This window comes from Myotis lucifugus, unplaced genomic scaffold (assembly GCF_000147115.1).
Source record: "Myotis lucifugus unplaced genomic scaffold, Myoluc2.0 scaffold_319, whole genome shotgun sequence".
Lineage (NCBI taxonomy): Eukaryota > Metazoa > Chordata > Mammalia > Chiroptera > Vespertilionidae > Myotis > Myotis lucifugus.
The window spans coordinates 1,176,937-1,198,341 of record NW_005871367.1 but is presented as its reverse complement, the minus strand read 5'-3'; the positions used below and the strand labels follow the sequence as shown (position 1 = coordinate 1,198,341).

At 38.6% G+C, this 21,405-nt stretch overlaps 1 protein-coding gene across 1 annotated transcript in view; it reads right to left on the bottom strand.

The window, feature by feature from the left end:
• KIF15 (kinesin family member 15) overlaps positions 1-21,405 on the bottom strand; it is a 53,384-nt gene that overhangs the window by 10,854 nt on the left and 21,125 nt on the right. The window contains exons 15-29 of the mRNA XM_023764186.1: positions 16,880-17,021; positions 15,569-15,710; positions 12,258-12,455; positions 11,072-11,179; positions 10,524-10,629; positions 9,355-9,520; positions 6,763-6,913; positions 6,472-6,557; positions 5,439-5,508; positions 4,788-4,874; positions 4,108-4,212; positions 3,438-3,560; positions 2,782-2,928; positions 2,088-2,189; positions 1,641-1,813 (exon numbers count right to left, since the gene is read on the bottom strand). Of these exons, the coding sequence (XP_023619954.1) occupies positions 1,641-1,813; positions 2,088-2,189; positions 2,782-2,928; positions 3,438-3,560; positions 4,108-4,212; positions 4,788-4,874; positions 5,439-5,508; positions 6,472-6,557; positions 6,763-6,913; positions 9,355-9,520; positions 10,524-10,629; positions 11,072-11,179; positions 12,258-12,455; positions 15,569-15,710; positions 16,880-17,021 (1,906 nt within the window). The remainder of the gene's footprint in view (positions 1-1,640; positions 1,814-2,087; positions 2,190-2,781; positions 2,929-3,437; positions 3,561-4,107; positions 4,213-4,787; positions 4,875-5,438; positions 5,509-6,471; positions 6,558-6,762; positions 6,914-9,354; positions 9,521-10,523; positions 10,630-11,071; positions 11,180-12,257; positions 12,456-15,568; positions 15,711-16,879; positions 17,022-21,405) is intronic.

The following is a 21,405-nucleotide window of genomic DNA, read 5'->3' as shown; positions in this document are numbered from 1 at the left end:
TGACCGGAATCGAACCTGGGACCTTTCAGTCTGCAGGCCGATGCTCTATCCACTGAGCCAAACCGGTTTCGGCTCATACCAGTATCTTAAACGTAGTCTCTGATCAGTATCACCGATTCATTAAAATTCCTTAAGACAGAAATTCTCTACTTTGACCAATGTTCTATTTGATTCTGAATGAAGATCATAAATATAACCATCTAGATTCTAGAGGAAATAAATACTTGTCTGCAAGGAGTATCCTTTTTGATGTACTTCTCCCTGTCTATTGTTTAACTTCTATTAACCTGACCCAATTTCTTCAGAGTACCAAGGTCATGCCAATCTGGGTAACAGTCACATTCCTGAGAGAGCAGCATACTGAGGCCAGGCATGACCCCTCCACGAGAAACAAAGCTTAAGAGCCATTCCGTCTTCATATACTTTACTTTGTCCCTAAACAAAAACTTCCTGTAGAGCAATGACCTTCCAGGCTAAGTGCTGGAGTGTAGCATCCTCCTTCCCCCTCCTCCCCCTCCATCCCATCTCCCCAGGCAATCCTTCACACCTCCCATCCCTCAGTGCGACAGAAAACACTCTCTCACCCCACCCCCAAGTGAAAACACCAGGAGGAAATCTGAAAGAATGGTACTCTCTCCATCCAGGGAGCACGCCCATGCCTTCCCCCACTGGGATGCATCTCCTAAACCCTAAGGGACCACAGACTTGAAACCAGGGGAGCAATGGGACAGTGACACTCATCCCCAACTAACCCCCTGCACCTGTGGCTAAGGCCCCCTTTCCTCTGACTCTCCAGTGAGCTACAGCAGTCCCACAGGCTCTCTCCTGTTGCTTCTTCTATCTGAAGCCCTTCCTTGTTTCACTGTCCCCAGCTTTAAGATAAACATACTCAAAAAAAGGAGACAAGCCTTTTTAACTATCATACACAAAAGCTATCTCTATAATACATAAAGAATGCCCCCAAATCAATAAGAAAAAGCTCAACAATAGAAAAATGGTAGGACAGAAATCACAGAAACAGAAAAACACAAGGTGCTCAATCTTACTAATAAGAAAAATACAGCCAAAACTGGTTTGGCTCAGTGGATAGAGCGTCGGCCTGCGGACTGAAGGGTCCCAGGTTCGATTCCGGTCAAGGGCATGTACCTGGGTTGCGGGCACATCCCCAGTAGGAGATGTGCAGGAGGCAGCTGATCGATGTTTCTCTCTCACCGATGTTTCTAACTCTCTATCTCTCTCCCTTCCTCTCTGTAAAAAATCAATAAAATATATTTTAAAAAAAAATACGAACTTAAAACTACAATGAGATATCATGCTCTAGCCATCAAAATGGCAAAGATCTAAAATCAGACAGCACTATGAGAGTAGTTGGTGCAGCCTGTGCAACGACACCATCGTATCAAAACCGAAGGGCAGGGAGACAATGCTCAGACATGGTTACAGCTGCACAAAAAGCTCCAAAAAGTCAGTAAGGAACCAGCTGCATGGGGAGCCTCCAGAACAGCAGACGAGTAGCTGGGAGTCAGGTGAGAGGAAGACTATTCTGCCGACCCTAGTTCTGTGCCTTTGAATTTTGTATCCTCAGGAACCATGAAAGATACTATTTATTTAAAAACATCAAAGTTAACGGAAGCAATTACCCAGTTACCTTCATTCTGAGGATTTCAGCATTTTTGATTTCTCTGTCTTCATTTAGCTTTGTTACAAGGTGTTGCAAAGAAATCTTAGAGGCTCGTCCATCTTCTATCTCTTGTTCTTGTGTTTCCAGGAGTTTTGCCAATTGTGTTTGAAAATGAGGTGGTGTTTTAGGACTCTAAAACAAAATAAAATTTCATCCAAACACCTGATTAAGTGGTGTTGTAAAGATTTCATATTAAATGTACACGCCAAGCATGTAGAAAATAGGCTCGTTAGCTTGGTATTCTAAATCTTGTAAAACAGTGGTACCCTTTTATCAAGTAAAAAGCAGAAAAGGTGTTAGTGAACATCTTTTTCTATAAAGACAAAGCTGTGGTCTCAGTAAATTCCAAACTGTCATCACTCACAAAACCTTGTTCCTCCTGAAATGCACTTTCTCTGAGAAGTACCTGGGGATACTCGGCAGCAGAATCCATCACATGTTCTAGTTGCCTCATTTTGAAGTTATATTCATTCTTCTTCTGTTCTACTTCCTCTTTCTTTAGATTTAACTGAGAAAAACAGGTATATGGTTACAAGTTAGAAAATAATGGGGCCCAATGTCCAATTAGAACAGCCAATCTCCCCAAGGTATGTGGAAATAGGTTTTTTACATTTTGGGGGGGATTTGATTAATAATTTGAAAAGCAGTAATATTAAAACAACAATAATAACAAAAAACAATACAGCAATTTTTAAAATGATAAGTTGTAAAATCTGGGGCTGCCATTTGTGTCTGTATACTTTAGTTACTACTATACTGCTCTCATCTCCCTTTCTCTCATAAATTTAGTTACACTTAAAAAAAAAACCACCCAGTTTTTAAGCTTCAAAAATGATCAAAGAATCATCTGAGGAAAAATACAAAATATGAAACAGCAGCAGCCAAAAAGAGGATGACAATCAGCCATAACCTTACACAGCGGCCAGAACTTGCCGGCACGTGTCAAGGGTTGAGGGTAGGCAGGAAGACAGCCAAACAAGTCTGAACCCACAGAGCAGCCGCCAACCACCTCAGTGCCCCACTAGCCAAGGCAGGGACCTCAACAACAGGCAGTCTCTGCCCCAGGCCCCATCTGGAGCGGCACCTTGCCCTGCAGTCACCTCTTGCTGAAGCTCCTGGATCCTGGCCTCCTTCCTGATCAGCTCCTCCTGGGCGGACTGCAGGAGCGCCGAGTGCTTCTTCGAGGCCTCGGTGAGCATGTTCAGCTGCTCAGTAGCATGAACCAGGTCTTCGCAGAGCATATCCCTCTATTAGGAGAAAATCCCCACAAAAGCAGAATTTCTTAATTGTGGTTCTCCAATAAGAATTCACAAATCATTACTTTATGCGATTTTTAAAAGGTTAAGAGAGTTTTAAGTGAGAATTTTTTTATTTTTTTTGCTTGTGTGGTAATCCATTCCAAGACAAACCAAGCAGTTAATACTAGTGAACAGGCCTAGAGATCAACATGACAGTATATTCATATAGGTACCCAATTGAAATTTAACTGCACTCTACTCTCCCTTACCCTCACCCCCAGGTCAGTTAGAGGAACTTACCATGGTGTTAGCACAAATGAATGAAAATAAATCGACTAGATAAAATATAAAAATGTTACTCTTATCTCTTAATGCCTAACTACCCTGGGGAAAAGGACTCTAATTATGTCTTCCTCCTTTTTAAAAAATCCCCTATTTATTCCACTAATAACCTCCATATACACATATACATATTGACAAATAATAAAGAAAAAAAGATCATGATGTGTTAACATTACCTCTATATCTTCAGAGATTATTCTCAGCCTAAGGGTTTCTTTCAGATCCAGAATCTCCACTTCCTGTCTCTTAATCAACACGGTGCTATCTTCTTTGTCAACCAAAGCAGAGTTGTATTTACACTGCAGAAAAGAAGGTTATGATACAAAAGCTATCTGCTTTATGACTTATATTTTTAGATTAAAATAACTTAAGAATGAGTCTGAGTTCGAAGGTGATGACCAGATTAACACAATTAATTCAATCAATACTTGCCGAATTAAGGAATGGAAGAATAAATGTATGGATGGCAAAAGGAGTGGAAAAGTCCCACAGGTATCAGTGAAAATACACTGGTTTTGTCATCATATCAGGAGTCTGCGTCAGAAATAAAGGTGGAGGGCAGCAAGCTCCATGTGGGGCAGAGGAGGGGGGAACTGACCAAAACCCTCACCTTGACCTAAGGGAAGGAGCAAGCACCACTGTTTAACTCAGATACACTCACACTTCACATTAGCATTTAAAGGCTCTGCCGGTTCTGCAAATACAGATCCTGTTGAGCTGTAACCAGTGTTTCCAAATCTATGTGACCACAGAATCTCTTTCCTGGTGGAGCATCTGTTAACCCCCTGAGGAAGCTATGGAGTGAGTCTCAGGCTCAAATTAATCCATTGCTGGCAACAGACTTACATTGATGTCCTTCAGCTCTTGCTTCAGGCTGTCTATGGTTTCTGTTTTCTCACGAACTGACGTCCTCAGCTGCTGGATCTGGCTCATGAGGTCAGTTACAACTTCCTGACGAGAACAGAAACAGTATCTTCACACCCAATGACATTAAGGAGATCATTTTTAAATGACAGGTTGTTTATCTTTCCTAATGACAAAAGAAGTCAGTTTCATTTGAGAATATATGTCACATGACATTACTAATGTTCTCAATTTATTCTATAATGGATTTCATACCATTTTATTTAATCGCTTTTTTTGGTTTTATGAATGAGTAACAGTAGACATATGAGGAATTTATAGCTAGTGTTATACTTGGACATACAATATTATGTTTATTATGGGGATTTGAGAATTTGTATCATGGACTTAGAGTCAAAAAGAAAGGGCCACACTAACAGTTAAAAGGGACAGGATGTGTTTTAGAAACTGCCATCAAGAGAAATAGAACAGTTTGCTCTTGAAGTTATACGGAAAATTAACTTAAATAAAAGACCTCATTCTCTAGTAACCATGGAAGGTGCATAAGGCATAGGTGCATACAGAAATGCTAGCTACCAGTCACCCTGACAGCAGGAGACTGGGAGGTTAAAGCAACATTTATGAAGATAACACCAAGGGATGTAGCTTCAACTGCCTCCCACCTTGTCAGCATCTCTAGACTTCTCTAGAGAACTGATGATTTTCTCAGTAGCACATAAACTCTCTTCCAGTTTCTGTACTTTTGCCATCTACAGGGGGGAAAAAAATCTTTTTAGAAAAAGAATTAAATTACACAGTTAACTACACATAGATTTTTTAAAAGCTGAAGCCCTGGCCAAGTAACTCAGTTGGTTAGAGCATTGTCCCAATACGCCAAGGTTACGGGTTCGATCCTCAGTCAGGGCACATGTAAGAATCAACCAATGGATGCATAAATAAGTGGAACAACAAATCGATATTTCTCTCTTCCTTCCTCTCTATAAAATCAGTGATAAAACAAACAAAAAATTTTTAAAACTTAAAACCTGCTTTTCATATTATATAGTGTACAGGAGTATTACCTGAAAAACAATAACTTGGATTAAAAGACAATGATTTTGTGGTCTCTATCAGGAGGCCACTAAAAAAATATGATAATGGTCATTGGGAGTTAGAAAAATAGAGCTGAGAAACAATACAAGCAATCAAACACTCCATCTTTTTATTACCAATTTTCAACATATGAAAGCCGAGACACTTGTTATAATAAACCTCTTTCGACATCAGGAAAAATCACAAAGCTCCAATTTTAGAGTTAGAGTCAAGATACTTACCTGCTGCTCACACTTGACCATCTCTTTCTGTTTCTCCTGACGCACAGACTCAAGAACATCTAAGATTTCTCTGGAAGAGAAGAGTTCTTTTACTAATGACTTCATTCAACGAACACAGGAACTGAGTCTATTTGTACAGGAGATTCAATGCAATGCAATTAAACGTTATGAGGCATAAACTTGGTGTTAGGCGTTGTACTCCAGTACAAATCAGAAATTTGAACCCATCTCTTCAACTATTACTGAATGAAAACCCACTTTTATACCACAACAGTTTATTTTTCTTCAAAGTACTCTGAGACCCCCAAACATAACATATAACATCTAGTATCTGTTTATTACCTAACTCTCTGCACTAGAATATAAAATTCATGAGGATGGGGACATTTTGTTCTGTCTTATCTTTGCATGTTCTGGCGTTTGCCAGAATAGAGCCTGGCTTGTGGATATCACTAAATGTTTGAATGAATGACTAAATGTTAACTGTTTCCCAACCAGATGTTTTGATCCACTGATGTTTTATCACTGTATAGCAGGGCCTAGAAGAGACTCTGTCTCATAGTAAGAACTCTGTAAGCAGCTGCTGAATAAACAAATACAGATTCTTCTCATTAGAGTAGTAATTATCGGGTTGGCTGAGGCCAAGAGACTGACAGAGATCATCAAGGAAAAGAACTTGGAAAGAAAGAGAAGACAGTATTCATATTAAAGGACCAGGAGAAAAAAAAGAGCAATGAGAAAAGTAGTAGTACAGACAGAAATAAAAATCAATCCCCCCTTTCCAATAATAAATACTGTGATTTATTTATAGAAAGCCACAAGTTCTGATCACTACTATTCATTTAAAAATATTGAATGTTTTAAAAAATTAAGTTTCTCTACATAGCCATTTATACAAAAACATGATATTCATTTTGGGAATGCTTTGGAAAAAATAACTTTACAGGGCATTAGCAATTAAGAAAAACAAGATAAAGAATGTGGTAGTAAATGACATTCTAGTTAACTAATGGAAAACATAAATAGCACTCACTTAGAACTGTTTTCTTTATCTTCTTCAAATTGTAATAATAATTTGTTATTGCGTTCTTTTTCTGCCTCGAAAAGCTCCATCAAATTCTAAAAGACAATGTGACATTAGGTGTAAGTAACTGTTACAGCCATGTGTAGTCAACAAGCACATCAAGTACCTTCTGTGTGGCAGGCCCCACGGGCCAGGCCGCACAGGAAGTTAGGAGGAGGTCTAAGCAGTGCGTGCCCTGAGCTCCAGGGAGCAATCACCTGTCCAGGACAAAGTCAGGGATCATCAATACCCTTCACTTACATTCAGATCAGATTTCAGAGTCTCATTTTCCTTTTTGCAGTTTTGGAGGCTTTTTGAAAGTTGGTCAATTTCAAACTTCATCACTTCTTGTAAGTTTTCATAGGAGTCCTGCAGGCAGGCTTTGCTCTCAAGAAGCTTTTCATTCTCTGACCTTTATCAGGAAACATTTTTGCAATGTTAAGTACAAATAAAAACGAATCGTCCAGTCGGAGTATCGGCAGTTCAACTTATCCCAGCTACAGACCACTCCCAATTTACAGAAGCCGTGACTGGTGTAAATAAAGCTCGAAGACGTATGTAAAATATCCATGATGCACAAACATCAGATAGACTTAACCACAGCACAGTGATAGAAAAGAGAGTGGGTGTGTCAGCCTGGAGCCACCTTCTTCCTCATTTAGGAGTTTCATTTAGGGAGGGGGCGGGGGGGACGTGCGTGGTGTGTGTACAGACCTAACCCTCATAGAACCTAGAGACTGGCCATTAATTTAGTTTTGTTGATAGTTCCACTCTATCCATTCATCACATAGTCTCCAAACTCTCCAAAGATTTTTCAAGATGGCAAACGTAGCTTCAATCTGAGCAAGAGTGTAAACTCCTTGGGAGAGAACTATCTTTTCATTCACATGACTATTATTTACTATTTGCCCAGTGCACAAATTCATGCACGGGTGGAGTCCAGCCGGCCTACTCCTGCATGAATTTCGTGCATCAGGCCTCTAGTTTAAATACACACACACACACACACACACACACACACACACACACAGCCAAATATAGTGGATTCCTAACATTTTAGATTTAGTTCAATTCTGACATGTAAACATGAGGAAATTAAGATCCAATAAGATTAGTGGAGTGACTTTTCAAAAAAATCCCCTAGAATTAGTTTATGACACAGCCAAGATTAGACTCAGTGATTCCGGTGTTAAAAACAAATGCCAGGTGTAGGAAAAAATAACGGTGCACCCGATGATAAATGGCGTTGGGGAAACAGCGCATGTGGTAGAGGTTGTGCTGACTCTGCAGTGCCCTCTAGAGGGAAGGAGGGACTCCTAGGGCAGCTGCTAGTCACCATGCAGGGATGTGGGCCCCATGCCACCAAAACTGTCTGATTTTTAAGAGGATGCTGAAATATAGATTTTTATAAGAATAGGCTCATTTTAAAAAACACTCTGCTAATATTTTTTTAAAATTTATTTTATTGATTTTTTATAGAAAGGGAGAGAAATAGAGAGTTAGAAACATGGATCAGCTGCCTCCTACACATGCCCTACTGGGGATTTGCCCGCAACCAAGGTACATGCCCTTGACTAGAATCGAACCTGGGACCCTTCAGTCCGCAGGCCGATGCTCTATCCACTGAGCCAAACCACTCAGGGCTCTGCTAATATTTTTAAAAACCTAACTGGCTAGGCCCAATGAAACATGCTTAGAGTTGAATTTGGCCTGCAGATCTCGTTTTCTTCCTCTATTTTAATTCCTTGTTGTATATTCAGAAAACACTCAAGAGCTATGGATTTTAACTTTTGCAACTTCTGTAAAAATTAAATTCAAGGTTGTCTATTAGAAGGTTTCCAGATTGAGCAGTCACACTCATATCACACTCACAGCATCACATTCCCAATATCCATTATTAAATCACTGCTATAGACCCAGGAGACGTGTTTTAGAAAAGACTCAAATTAGCCAGGAAAAAAACACAACAATGAAAATAAACAATTCACATCTTAGGTTACTTTGTTTATAGCAGTGGTTCTCAACCTTCCTAATGCCGCAACCCATTCCTCATGTTGTGGTGACCCCCAATTTCATTGTTACAAATTGAACATAATTAAAGCATAGTGATTAATCACAAAAACAATATGTACTTATATATGTGTTTTCCGATGGTCTTAGGCGATCCCTGTGAAAGAGTCGTTCGACCCCCAAAGGGGTCGCGACCCACAGGTTGAGAACTGCTGGTATATAGGCTCCCAGCACTTGACTAACCAGCCAGCCCCTGGGAGTTAATGTGGACAGTGGTGATAACTACTGATTGGTCTCCCTTATCCTGCCCCTTCTTCTCACAAGAACACACCTTCCCTCTGGAATAGGCACATCACATTGTTGGGCCAATATAGGCTCACACCCTCAGCTAAGTGACTGGTTCAAAGGTAAGCAGATGACTCAGCAAGACCAATTCCAATTCTCCCTGGGATTGACATGCAGTGGCTGGGACAGAGGATTCCCTCACAGGAGTTGTTAATGAGGAGACAGAATGTGGAGCAGCGAGGCCATCTGTTCCCAGTCACACAGAGGAAGGCCCTCAACAGGACAGAATGAGGGCAACACAGAGGGAAGCGGAGCAGGGACTGAGAGAGGGAGAGACAGAGAGCAGAAGAGACAGAGAGAAAGATGCACACTGACAACACTGTGTGAGACACGTTCTACTGTGTCCCTAAGTCACAATCACTTCTGAGCCTTCCCAATACTCTGAGCCAATAAATTAACTTTTAGTTTGTTCTAAAGTTAACTAGTTTGAGTTGGATTTACAGCATGTGCACTTCAAGGATCCCTGGTTCCAGGCCAACCATAACGAAACAACTCTACCTGACACTGTCTAGTTGAAGCTGGATATGCACGTGCTTTTCAGAAAGGCTGCTGAGTTCTTGCTCCTGACTCTCCTTGAATGAATTGTACTCCAATTTCACCGAAGACAGCTCCTTGTCTGCAGAATGAAGCACTACTCGCAGGTCATGGACCTCACTTTTCAAAACTAAAAGACAAACAAAATAAATCCTCAATAGGCCTCTCTACACATAACTTTTACTAAGTAGGCAAATAAATGTAATAGTTATCTTCACACAATCAGTTAAAAAAAAGTTGATGTTGAACAGCTAAGTGGTAGATACCTAGAAAAAGTTTCTATTTTCATCCTCTCCTTTGTTTATGGTTTTTGGTATATTTCTACAAAAAAAGGAAGAATTAACATCTGTCTGTCCCTGACTTGTAAGTCACTTATTTTCGACATTTAATATGTGCATCAAAATTCTTTATATTATAAGAAAAAAAAATCAAGATATTTAACATAATTTAAGTGACCTAATCCTCATTGAAAAAAATCTCTTAGAAATGTGCCAGGACTTTCTAAAATGAATTAGACATGTCTGGTCTTCTCAGGGAACTGCAATTGGAAGCAAAATTAGGTAACTTCTTAGATAAAAAAACTGAATGGCTGTCTTTTTTGTTTGAGCATTATTACAAAATACTGCAAATACTTCAATGAAAGGAGACGTAAACTGAAAACAACAAACAAATTGGGAGTCAAATGATACTCCCACATCTGTGAATATATGCTAACATATAATTTACGCTTTATATCATCACCATTAAAACATTGTTCACATCTGTAAGTGAAAAAATAAATAAATGGCTAACAAAAAACATTATTCATCTTATAAATTCAAGACAATGCACTTTCAAATCAGCATTAAAACTTTAAACAGCCCGGCCGGCCAGCGTGGCTCAGAGACTGAGTATCAACACAGGAACCAGGATGTCAGGGTTCAATTCTATTCAGGGCACATGCCAGGGTTGTGGGCTTGATCCCCAGTGTGGGGCGTGCAGGAGGCAGCCGATCAATAACTCTCTCTCATCATTGATGTTTCTATCTCTCTCTGAAATCAATAAAAATATATTTAAAAAAAGATTTACCATATGAGTAGAAAGATACTGATTCCAGTATTCAGATTAGAAAGCTCCCAGCTATTCACACTTACAGTCATTCTTCGTTTGAGTGTCCCGAAGCTGCTTTTCAAGGACATTCAATTGTAAGAGATGCTCTTGCTGCTGTTTGGTCCAATCCGTTCTCTCTGATGAGAAAAGCTGAGGGAAAGAGATCAATTTACTGGAAAAGGTATACTGGCCTGATGAGATACACTCCAAACCATTACCGTTCTCTGTTTTTAAACTGTTTTAAAGTCTCTGACCAGAAGAAAATCAGCTGTTCCCTTCAACCACAGTGAAGATGCCCAACAAAGGAAAGGATCCCTGCAGGCAGCTGAACTGTCATCCCACTTTCTTCTGGACAAACAGAAAGGGGTCCACGTGCACTACAGACTAAGAGGGCCAGGGCTGTGTGTGTGTGTGTGTGCGTGTGTGTGTGTGTGTGTGTGTGTGTGTGCGCGCGCACCTCCTTTCAGAGCAGTATGCGAAGTAACAAACTAGAGAAAACAACTCAAACCAGTCTTAGCGGGGGCTTTGCGAAGTCCTATTCTTCCTGTGAGACTCTGATCCCACCTTTCTGAGGCCATGCTCTCGGTCTTACCTCCTGCATTTGTGTAGAATGATGCTCCAGTTTGTCAATGCGCTGCTGAAGCTTCAGGTTTTTATGCTCTTCTTCGTCCAACTTGACCTGCAGAGTACTCATTTGTTCCTGCAACACAGAAACTTCAGTTGTCAAAATCTTAGACATTCCACCATTTCTTCCACATTAAAAAACAAAATTCAGCCGAAACCGGTTTGGCTCAGTGGATAGAGCATCGGCCTGCGGACTGAAAGGTTCCAGGTTCGATTCGGGTGAAGGGCATGTACCTGGGTTGCGGGCACATCCCCAGTGGGGGGTGTGCAGGAGGCAGCTGATCGATGTTTCTCTCTCATCGATGTTTCTAACTATCTCTCTCCCTTCCTCTCTGTAAAAAATCAATAAAATATATTTTTAAAAAATTCAAAACCTTATATGGACAAAGGTATCAAAGGCCAGTTTGGAACCAGAAAACAATTTCAAAAGACTATAGTAATGATTTCTCATACTCATATCTGACAAAATAAACTTCATAATGAAGGCCATCAAAAGAGACAAGTTCAAAATTACACTTGTGGTCTGTCAAGGTAGATAATTTGAAACACGTAGGAAAAGAAGTGGTTAAATTAAAATTGGAAATTAAGCCACAGAGCCAGCTTGAGATTTCTGAGTTTTCTCAGGGCTATGTAGAATGACTTCACCAGAAAGGCCTCCATGCCAGGAAAGGGCAAAATTTTGAAATTTGGGATGGTCTGACTCACTCTAAGTTTTACTATACAGTAGAAAAACTTAAAAATATAATGAAATCACCAGAATTCTGAAGTAAACGAATTTTATATGTTATTTCAAATATACCAAAAGTGGTCTAAAATTTCATCTAAAATAAGATTCCTTCAACTATTTTAACTTTCTTTAGCAGATACAGCACTGCGCCATATAAACAAACCAGTCTGGAATTTGAATCTAGTGGCAAACTGGTCTCTTTACATATAAGAGAACCAAAGCCAAAAGACATTGGAAAATGACTTGCTAAACATTGCAGTGAATTAAAAGAATAAGAACAGTCTGGTTTCTAAGCCAGGAGTCTTTACACACCCATACTTAAAAAGGTAGTAAACAGTTTTGAACATTGAAAATTATGGTTAAAATGATAAAGGAAATTGTTTAAATGAATGTCTCATTATTTATTTTTTCTGAAACTAAACATTACCTGCACCATCCTAAGTTCTTCAGAAATGGCTTCAAAAGCTTGTTCATTCATCTCAGGTGGAACTGGCTCATTTAAGATATCATTATCTAATTTGCTAGAATTCTGAGTATACGGAGACCCCAAGCTCCCTGTTTCAGGGCTTAATTTTGATCCTGGTCGAGGCCAAATTTGATAAACCTTGGTTGGTGTAGTTATAATCTGCAGCAAAAAGTAATTATGGAAAACAACATTAGCACACTTGAAAAAAATAATTGTGTAAACAGAGAGGATAAAATTGAAATTCTATTCATGAAAGGAAAAAATAAAGTATCCCTTAGACGCAGCACAGAAATGCCCAAGTAGACACAAATAATCTATCAATTTAATGCAGACTTAAGTAAAATTCTAATAAGATTTAGAAAAATGAAACTTGATAGGTGGATTCCAAACTTTATGCAAAGAATAAATGTGTAAGAAGACAAAAAGAGAACAAATTGGGAAGACTTACCTGGCCAATATAAAAATACATTATAAGGGTATGGTCATTTAAAAAGTGTATTATTAGGATACGAAGTCAAAAAGAACATTGGAAGAAAACACAAAGTTAGGAAACAGAATGATTTATATGTGTAAAGTTCAAATTAGTGAAAAAATATAGACTATTAAAAAAGTTAAATCCCTATGCTATACCACTCAAAAATAAAATAGCAGATGCATTAAATAGGTCAACATAAAAACAAAATTATTGAAGTAGTAAAAGAAAGTAGAATATACTGATGATCTTGAGATTGTCTGGGCCTTTAAAAATGAATGAAATAAGTCACACAGATCAAGAATCAATAAATCTGTGTGTATCAAAATTTTAAAACTTTTTATGACAAAAGCATTACATATGAAGATGAAAGGCAGGGAACATGATGGCAGAATATATTGGCATTAGGTATAAGAAACAAGATTGCCCTGACCGGTTTGGCTCAGTGGATGGAGCGTTGGCCTGCGGACTCAAGGGTCCCAGGTTCGATTCCGGTCAAGGGCATGTATGTTGGTTGCGGGCACATACCCAGTGGGGAGTGTGCAGGAGGCAGCTGATCGATGTTTCTCTCTCATCGATGTTTCTAGCTCTCTATCCCTCTCCCTTCCTCTCTGTAAAAAATCAATAAAATATATTTTAAAAAAAAAGAAACAAGATTAACACATAAAAACTCCTACAAATCAAGTAGTAGGAAAATGGGCTCTTTTTTCATAGAAAAAGGCAGATAAATGGACAATGAACACAGGAAGATGTGTGACCCCACCAGAAATGAGGGAAATTAAAATTAAAACCTTAACTAGATACCATTTTTCACCCACCAGACTGTCAACTATTAAAGAGCTGACAATGCCCGTTCCAGGGTCCTATGCAGGGCAATGCGAGCTCCCCAACTTCCTGGGAAGGCACAGGGCTCAGAGCTGGACTGGGCATGTCAGCAGGACTGACTCCAGGGCTGGGACATCCTGGGACTTCTCCCTCACAGCGCCCGCCCAGAGAATGCTTGCACTAAAACCCACCTAAATCAGCCAGGGGTCATCCAAAAATGGAAGCCTAGGTTTAAAATAAGGTAAAGTCCTAGGTACTAGTTAATGTGGAAAGTCCCAGGTCACATCTCTGAGAAAACAAAAGCCCACTACAGAATAACATATGTAGAATAATCCATTTACTTTTAAATGCAAAGAACAACGAAAATCTATGAAATAACTCTACATATCTTTCTCAGAGCATGTATATTTACTATACAAAACTGTTAAGAAAAAGGATTCCCAAACTGATTAACAAATTACCCCTGAGGATGGGGAGTGAAGGATTAGATCAGACCCAAATTGGTGGTGGTGCTCAGTAGGAATTTTAACCTAAATTTGCATACAAATATATATTTACTTTAAGCAAGAACAACATATTCATAAAGTACCGATATAATTAAAAATGAACTAAAAACAAACAACAAAAGATCTGAATTGCTATGCTACTCTTGGCAAAGCTTTTAATACCCTCCTCCCTATCTGCTCAGCTATAAAAGGAAGAAGACAGACTGGAGTGTCAATGCTTCGAGCTCTGTAAGTGCACTGTGCTAAGGGGCTACTGACAGAAATTACAAAACAGTTGGCAATATTCTGCAAGTATTTTAAAATAATTTCCTACACAGATTTTAAAGGCCACAATTTTTAAAAAGCAAAGAAAAAAATTCGATCTTTATAAGAAAAAATAGCCTTTTCCAGGTTAAATAAATCATAATATATCAACACAATAAATGCTTGTTGCAGCTGCCAAAACAAACACCAAAACAAACAAAAACAAAAAAGAAAATTATTTTTTCCCCTTCAGATATGAGACAAACTCTAAAGTATCATTATGTTACAAAAAATCAAAGTAGAATGCTGTGTATTATATGCTGCTTGTATAAAATATGAAAAAGAAAGAAAACAAAAAGCAGACTTGGTGACATTGATTGCCTCCAAAGAGGGTTTCAGGTAATAAGTATGTCATACATTTGTAGAGGAAGGACAGCAGACGGCAAGAGACTCGTCACTGTATACTCTTTGTACCTTTAAAAATTGCAGTCATGTGAATTACCTATTCAAACAAATAAATAAAATAACTTTTAAAAGCAGTTTCTTATGAAATGACACAAAAAACATCACTGCTAAGGACAGCAATAGATACTCATCTATTTATTATCAAGTGTAGGATGTATAAGGAAAGTTGTTGTTGTTGTTTTTAATCTTAAGAGAATTTGGCACAAAAAGCTAAAATCAACAGTAGCAGCACCTTCTTAACCTTTTGCTTCCTTCATGTTTTCTTGCTCCTTCATCTCAGTTTTTCTTTTTTAAATGAAGGCTATGGTTATTAAGGGGAAAACCTCTTCTGGTTTTCCACATTGTTACCCCGGATCCTTTGTGGTCTTTGTCTTTGTGATTTCTATTCTGCAAGCTTTGAGCACATGTTACATTATAGCAATAGCTGCCATTTACTAAGATCTACCAGACTGGCCCTTTATTATCTCATTTAATGCTCTAAAAAACCTAAAAAGCAATTAAGTTAGGAAACCCAAAAAAAGAACTTTCCTTTTTGTTTGTTCGTTTGTTTGGGGGGTTCTTGGGAGTGAGGGCAGTGAGATGAGAATCTGAACCCAGGTGTCACTCCATGGTGCATTCTTTCCTCACCACCTCCATCAGAACACTGGGTCCACTGCCTGCAAGGGATTCTATCTGTACCTGGAGATAATCTGTGCCAACGCCATTACTAACAAAGTGAGACAGCAGGACTGCAGGCTGAAGCATTGCTTCAGAAGACCTACCTTCAGGGTTTCAGCATGAATTTTATTCAGCTGAGAAACTTCTTGCCGCTTGCAGGCTTTTGTTGCTTCCAAAAGGTTTTCGAGATTAAGGTTCGCTTTTTGCAAAGACTGAAGCTCTGATTCTAATTCTAGCTGCCTTCTCCTAATAGATATTATAAAATTAAGTATTTTAGGCAATAAGTAATGTCATACATTTATAGAGTACTTTATAGTTTATACTCTCACATAACTTTATTGTTATCTCTTTAAATCAGAGATATTCTTAGATTATTACCTTCATTTTCCAATTGGTTGAAATACAGCTCAGAGATTGATTACTGTTTAAGGTGTTCTATTAGTAAATGGCAGAGCTCCAATTCAAAAGCCCAAACAGCCCTGGCCGGAGTGGCTCAGTTAATTGTGTGTCATTATCCTGTGCAATGAAAAGTTTAGTTCAACGGCCGGTTTTTTAGGTTGTGGGGTCAATCCCCAATAGATAGGGGGCATGCAGGAGGCAGCTGATCAATATTGTTTCACCCTCACATAGATGTTTCTCTCTTCCTTTCCCTTCCATTCTCTCTAAAAATCAATGAAAACATCTTTGAAAAAATAAATAAAAGAGCAAAATCTATTTAAAAAAAAAAGCCCAAACAGTCCATGATGGTTCTATATGCGTTGTTATTTTTTTTAATTTCTTTATATTTTATAAGAGGATTAATCTGTTATAATATAAATTTTTTTGCAAAGAGCATCTAGAAAGAATATTAACACATCAAAATCCAGATTTAATTCAAAACAACAGTAGTTAAAATGTGGTGGCATGATAAACATTTTACTATGTAAGTTTAATAGGCACTCATCTCAACATTAAAACATTCGTATTATCTAGTCCATTAAATATATTATTTTTTAAATTATATTTTATTGATTTTTTACAGAGAGGAAGGGAGAGAGAAACATCGATCAGCTGCCTCCTGCACACTCCCCACTGGGGATGTGCCTGCAACCAAGGTATATGCCCTTGACTGGAATCGAACCTGGGACCCTTGAGTCCGCAGGCTGACGCTCTATCCACTGAGCCAAACCGGTTAGGGCTAAATATACGTATTATTAAAGAGCTGGAAGTTTATGTCAATTACACCTCAATTTAAAAAACAAGTAAAAACAAAACTTAGAAACAAGCCCTTTTCCCTCATGTCAAAACAAGTTAGTTGCTATATGAGAATTGTTGAAGTAAAATGCTCAATTAAATGGTCAATGTCAAACCCTAAAACAAACAAACACTAAAAGATATGAAAATAGGTTAAGCATGAATGTGTATCTATACTTTACCTAGTTAGTTCTTTGAATTCTTCATACTCTTGCTTTGAATTGTTCAGTTCTGTCTGCATTTGCAGGAGTTGTGCTTTTAGCTTCTCAGAGTTTGCTAATGAACATGGCTCTTTTGCAACTTTAGGAGAGAATCCTTGCTGACCTGATAATAAGGAAACAACTTGGTTTTTGAAAGACAAAAATAGTAGAATACATTTTCTAAGTTCTCTGCCATGTATCCATTTTGAAGCACAAGGAGGAAAAAATGAAAAACGGGTTGGAAGGTGGACCCTAAAATACAAGAGCCTATAACCCAACAGGAAACATAAGAAACAACACAGTGTGGCAAAGAGTACTAGAAGTTTTTTTGAGAAGCTGAGAAGACACAGGATGCGACGGGGCAGCTTTAAGACAACACCTTAGGAGCAGAGCCAGCAATGACTGAAGCACAACACACACAATGCTGAAGGGAGAAACGTCGCTGGTGAGTCTGGCAGGAATTAGTACTAGCAGCTAATGTTAACAGTCAATGAATTTTAGAAAAGGAAACAAACAGCAAAGGCAGCAAGTTGAAAGAACTTGGTATCACCAACCAGAAAGAAAAGTTCATTTCCAGGGATTACTTAGAAGACTGGATATGTTGACGAGTCCCACTGGGTTTCAGTGGTGAAATATCATGTAACAGTTCTCTAGACAGTGGTGTCTGTTTTGAAGATGGTGGGGTCCAGAAATTACCATTATTATCTTTCAAGGGTACTAAGTCACAGTATGACTGAGGTCAAAATGGCCAACAAAATACAGAGCATTATAGAGAAAAGTAGTTGAAATAATACAGAAAACCCGATTTTTAACTTTGCATCTAAAATCTTAGTCTCTCCATACCCGAATACTGAGAATTTTATTCTTTTATGAAGTCATAAACAGAACAGAAGAAGGCTTGGAAAGGACATTTTGGGGAAAAAGCAAACACGCTTCTTTATGAGTGCAGAATTAATACAATCAAAACGTTCTCAATTTCAACCTAAACAGAAACAAAGACTGAGACAGGGTATGATAAAAGACCATAAAAATATTCACTTTAAAAATGGAGCAACCATAGACCTTCCTACAAAATCCCAGAGTATGAGTACCAATAGCTGCCAAGCCTGTAAGTTAGATTTAGTGCTAAATAAAGCACCATCACAAAAGTAAAAGTAAATTTGTGGAACTAGCCCAGCCAGGATGGCTCAGCGGTTGAGTGTTGACCCATGAACCAAGAGGTTACCGGTTTGATTCCTGGTCAGGACACATGCCCAGGTAGCGGGCTTGATCCCCAGTGGGCAGTGTGCAGGAGGCAGCCGATCAATGTTTCTCTCTCATCGTTGATGCTTCTATCTCTCTATCAAAATGGCCAACAAAATACAGAGCATTATAGAGAAAAGTAGTTGAAATAATACAGAAAACCCGATTTTTAACTTTGCATCTAAAATCTTAGTCTCTCCATACTCGAATACTGAGAATTTTATTCTTTTATGAAGTCATAAACAGAACAGTTTATGGGCTCAATCCCCAGTGTGAGGCGTGCAAGAGGCAGCTGATCAATTATTCTCTTATCATTGATGTTTCTATCTCTCTCTCCCTTTCCCTTCCTCTCTGAAATCAATAAAAAATTTAATTTAAAAAAATAAAAATAGCCCTGGCCGGTTTGGCTCAGTGGATAGAGCATTAGTCTGTGGACTGAAGGGTCCTGGGTGCGATTCCAGTTAAGGGCATGTACCTCGGTTGCAGGCTCCTCCCTGGCCAGGGACCTGGTGAGGGTGCATGCAGGAGGTAACCCATCAATGTGTTTCTCTCACATCAATATTTTTCTCTGTCTTTCCCTCTCACTTCCACTCTCTCTAAAATCAATGGAAAAATATCCTCGGGTGAGGATTTAAAAAAATAAAATAAAAATACGTAAACTTGTGGGAATAACATATAACTAACAGAGTGCACACTAGCAAGCATAACCAGCAACCATGACATCAAGACAAAAACTCTGTGATGAGTCTGATCACGCCGACATCTCTCACCATACAGACCGTAATCAGGTGGGTAAACATTTCAATTCTATATTAATTCATGTTGTGCTTAAACATTTGTCATTTCAAATACTAAAACAGGAAAGTTCTATTCCATAAAAATTAAATGTAATATCCAATCAATCTTTTATAGACAAAACAAAGATATCTATTTGCCGGAGTCCATTCATTGTCTTCACTAGCTGAGTTTAAACAGAGACCCCCAAAAGCTAGTAACCTTTGAAGTCCTAGCAAAGGTCAGAACTGAACCACCCAGTTAATTTAGGTAATAATAGCTGAAGCATCCCCACCTTAGTTCCCTTAATTCCCATTTATTATTATGTAAATCCTTGCTGATGGGCTAGTCTGCCTGTTAATGGGGTCACCTGCCTAAGGGCTATGCTATGAGTGCATCCCAGATCAATAAAAGCTTGGTGAGACCTAAGCACTGGGAGGAAGTCCTTCGGGACTTGCCCGCCTGGTCCCCCAATATTGCAAAATTATCTCGTGTCTTTTTCTTTCATTTGTTGTGCGGCTCCACTTTCAGATACCGAACCCTACTCCACGCAGAACGTGGAGGGAGTGTTACTCGACATCTGGCGCCCGACGGGTAATCTGGAAGTGCAGGCCTCGCTGGAGCGAGAAAAGGAAGTTTTCACTGAAAAGGTGTGGAAAACTCACCGAAAAAAGGTGAGGGGGATTCTACCGCACGCAATGCCCAGGATCAACTACAGAAGCCCGGGTCTGTAAGTAACTGGGAACGTTTTCTTAACCAGGCTAACAAACGGGGCAGGATTTGGCTTTAAAAAAGTAGATTCGGCTTTAAAAAGGTATATTTGGCTTTTAAAAACTAAGAAACTTTATTATAGGCTTTTGATTTGCATGTTTAAAGTGTTAAAATTTTAGAAGATAATCTTTTACAGTTTTTGCATGTTATTATAGAACATAACCTTTGTTTTTCATGAAAAAGGTACTCTTTTAGATCAGGCTGAAAAAAAAAATAGTGCCATGGTCATCTTAATGTGTTTTCTTATCCAAATTAAAATCTTAATTTGTAGTTGGAATCTATCTGTAATAAGAAATGAAACCCCGCTGCCGAATCTCTCTCTGGTTCGGAGAGATTCAAAGGTGGCAGGAGAGGGCAGAGCTGTAAGCTCTCCTACAATGAGATTACTTAATGTTTTATTTAAAAATTACCGGAGAACATCTTATGACAACCAAACTTTGGCTAAGATAACCTTGGCTGCTAGCCATTGCTTCAGAAAGCGAAATAGGAAAAAATTTGAAATGTCTTTTTCTATTAAGCATGCCTTTGGGGAAAATACGCCATCTAACTCATTTGCTAAAACTTTCCCCAAGCAGGATGTGATGGAAAGGAAAAGGGAGCACATGACGATCCTATATGGACGCCTCCTCCCCAGTATTCAAATTTAAAATCTCCTTCTCGTAATTAAAAAGTTTTACAAAATTTAAAAAATGCGTCTGGGATTTCTGTTCACGTGTAAAGAGAAAACCTGGCTTGAAACTAATGCGCGCACTGTCTGATTTTGGACATTTAGATAGAGTTTTAAGCTAAAAGTCTCTTTACAAATGTACAAAATAAACCCCAAGACTGATTATTTCCTAAGGAAAATGGCGAATTTGACCCAAGGTAGAAATTCCAGCAACAAGATTGGTATTTTTCCATAATAATGTTAATGAAGCCTGTTCCAAAGCTAACTTTAAGACCTCTAAAAGGAAAATCAGTAAAATTGTCTCTGTTACAAAAATTTGCTAAAGTAAATGCCTCAAAATAATTGAATTTGAATCTCAAATTATTAAAATCTCTAATTATAAAAATCTAAGTAGCCCGGTAAAAAACCGGCCCTTTGTTAATTGAAAAGGCTGGCCAAAACATTTTTAATGAGAAAAGGGGCTAGATGCTTCCTGCCTGTAGCAAATTCTTAAAGAATGTGGTCAATTTACATCTGATTGGTCCAGGGCAGGCCAAACCTGTTCTTCCAGGGAAAACAGCCCCCCCCCCTTCCTCCCCCAGGCCAATTTTGAAACTTCCCCGGCAAACAATGTAGCTACAAGGTTGTTTCTTGACCTTCCCCAGAGGAAAAAATTATGGTCGTTTTAAAATCAGAGGCTGGGCCAGGCCTGCCCTGCCAGCCTCAAGTGTGGTTTTCCAAATCTGCTGTAAAATTTAAGACCTTGGAGTTTATACCTAGGTATCTTGAAGTGACATAATACTGAATTAAATAAGATCTAAGTGTGCTTCGTACAAAATCTAAAGGACAGAATTAAATCTGTTGGTTGATTATGTCTTGCATTTTTGCAATTTATTCTTAAAAATGTTACTGATTGAGAAATGCTGAATATTTGACTTGCCAGCTAAAAGTTTTAAGATTCGGATTGAATTGGGAAAAATTGTATAATTATGATAGCTAAATGCCTAAAAAAGTAAAAATTTATCTTTAAGAAAATTTTTGTTTTTTCTGAAATAATTAGAATTCAAAATATGTT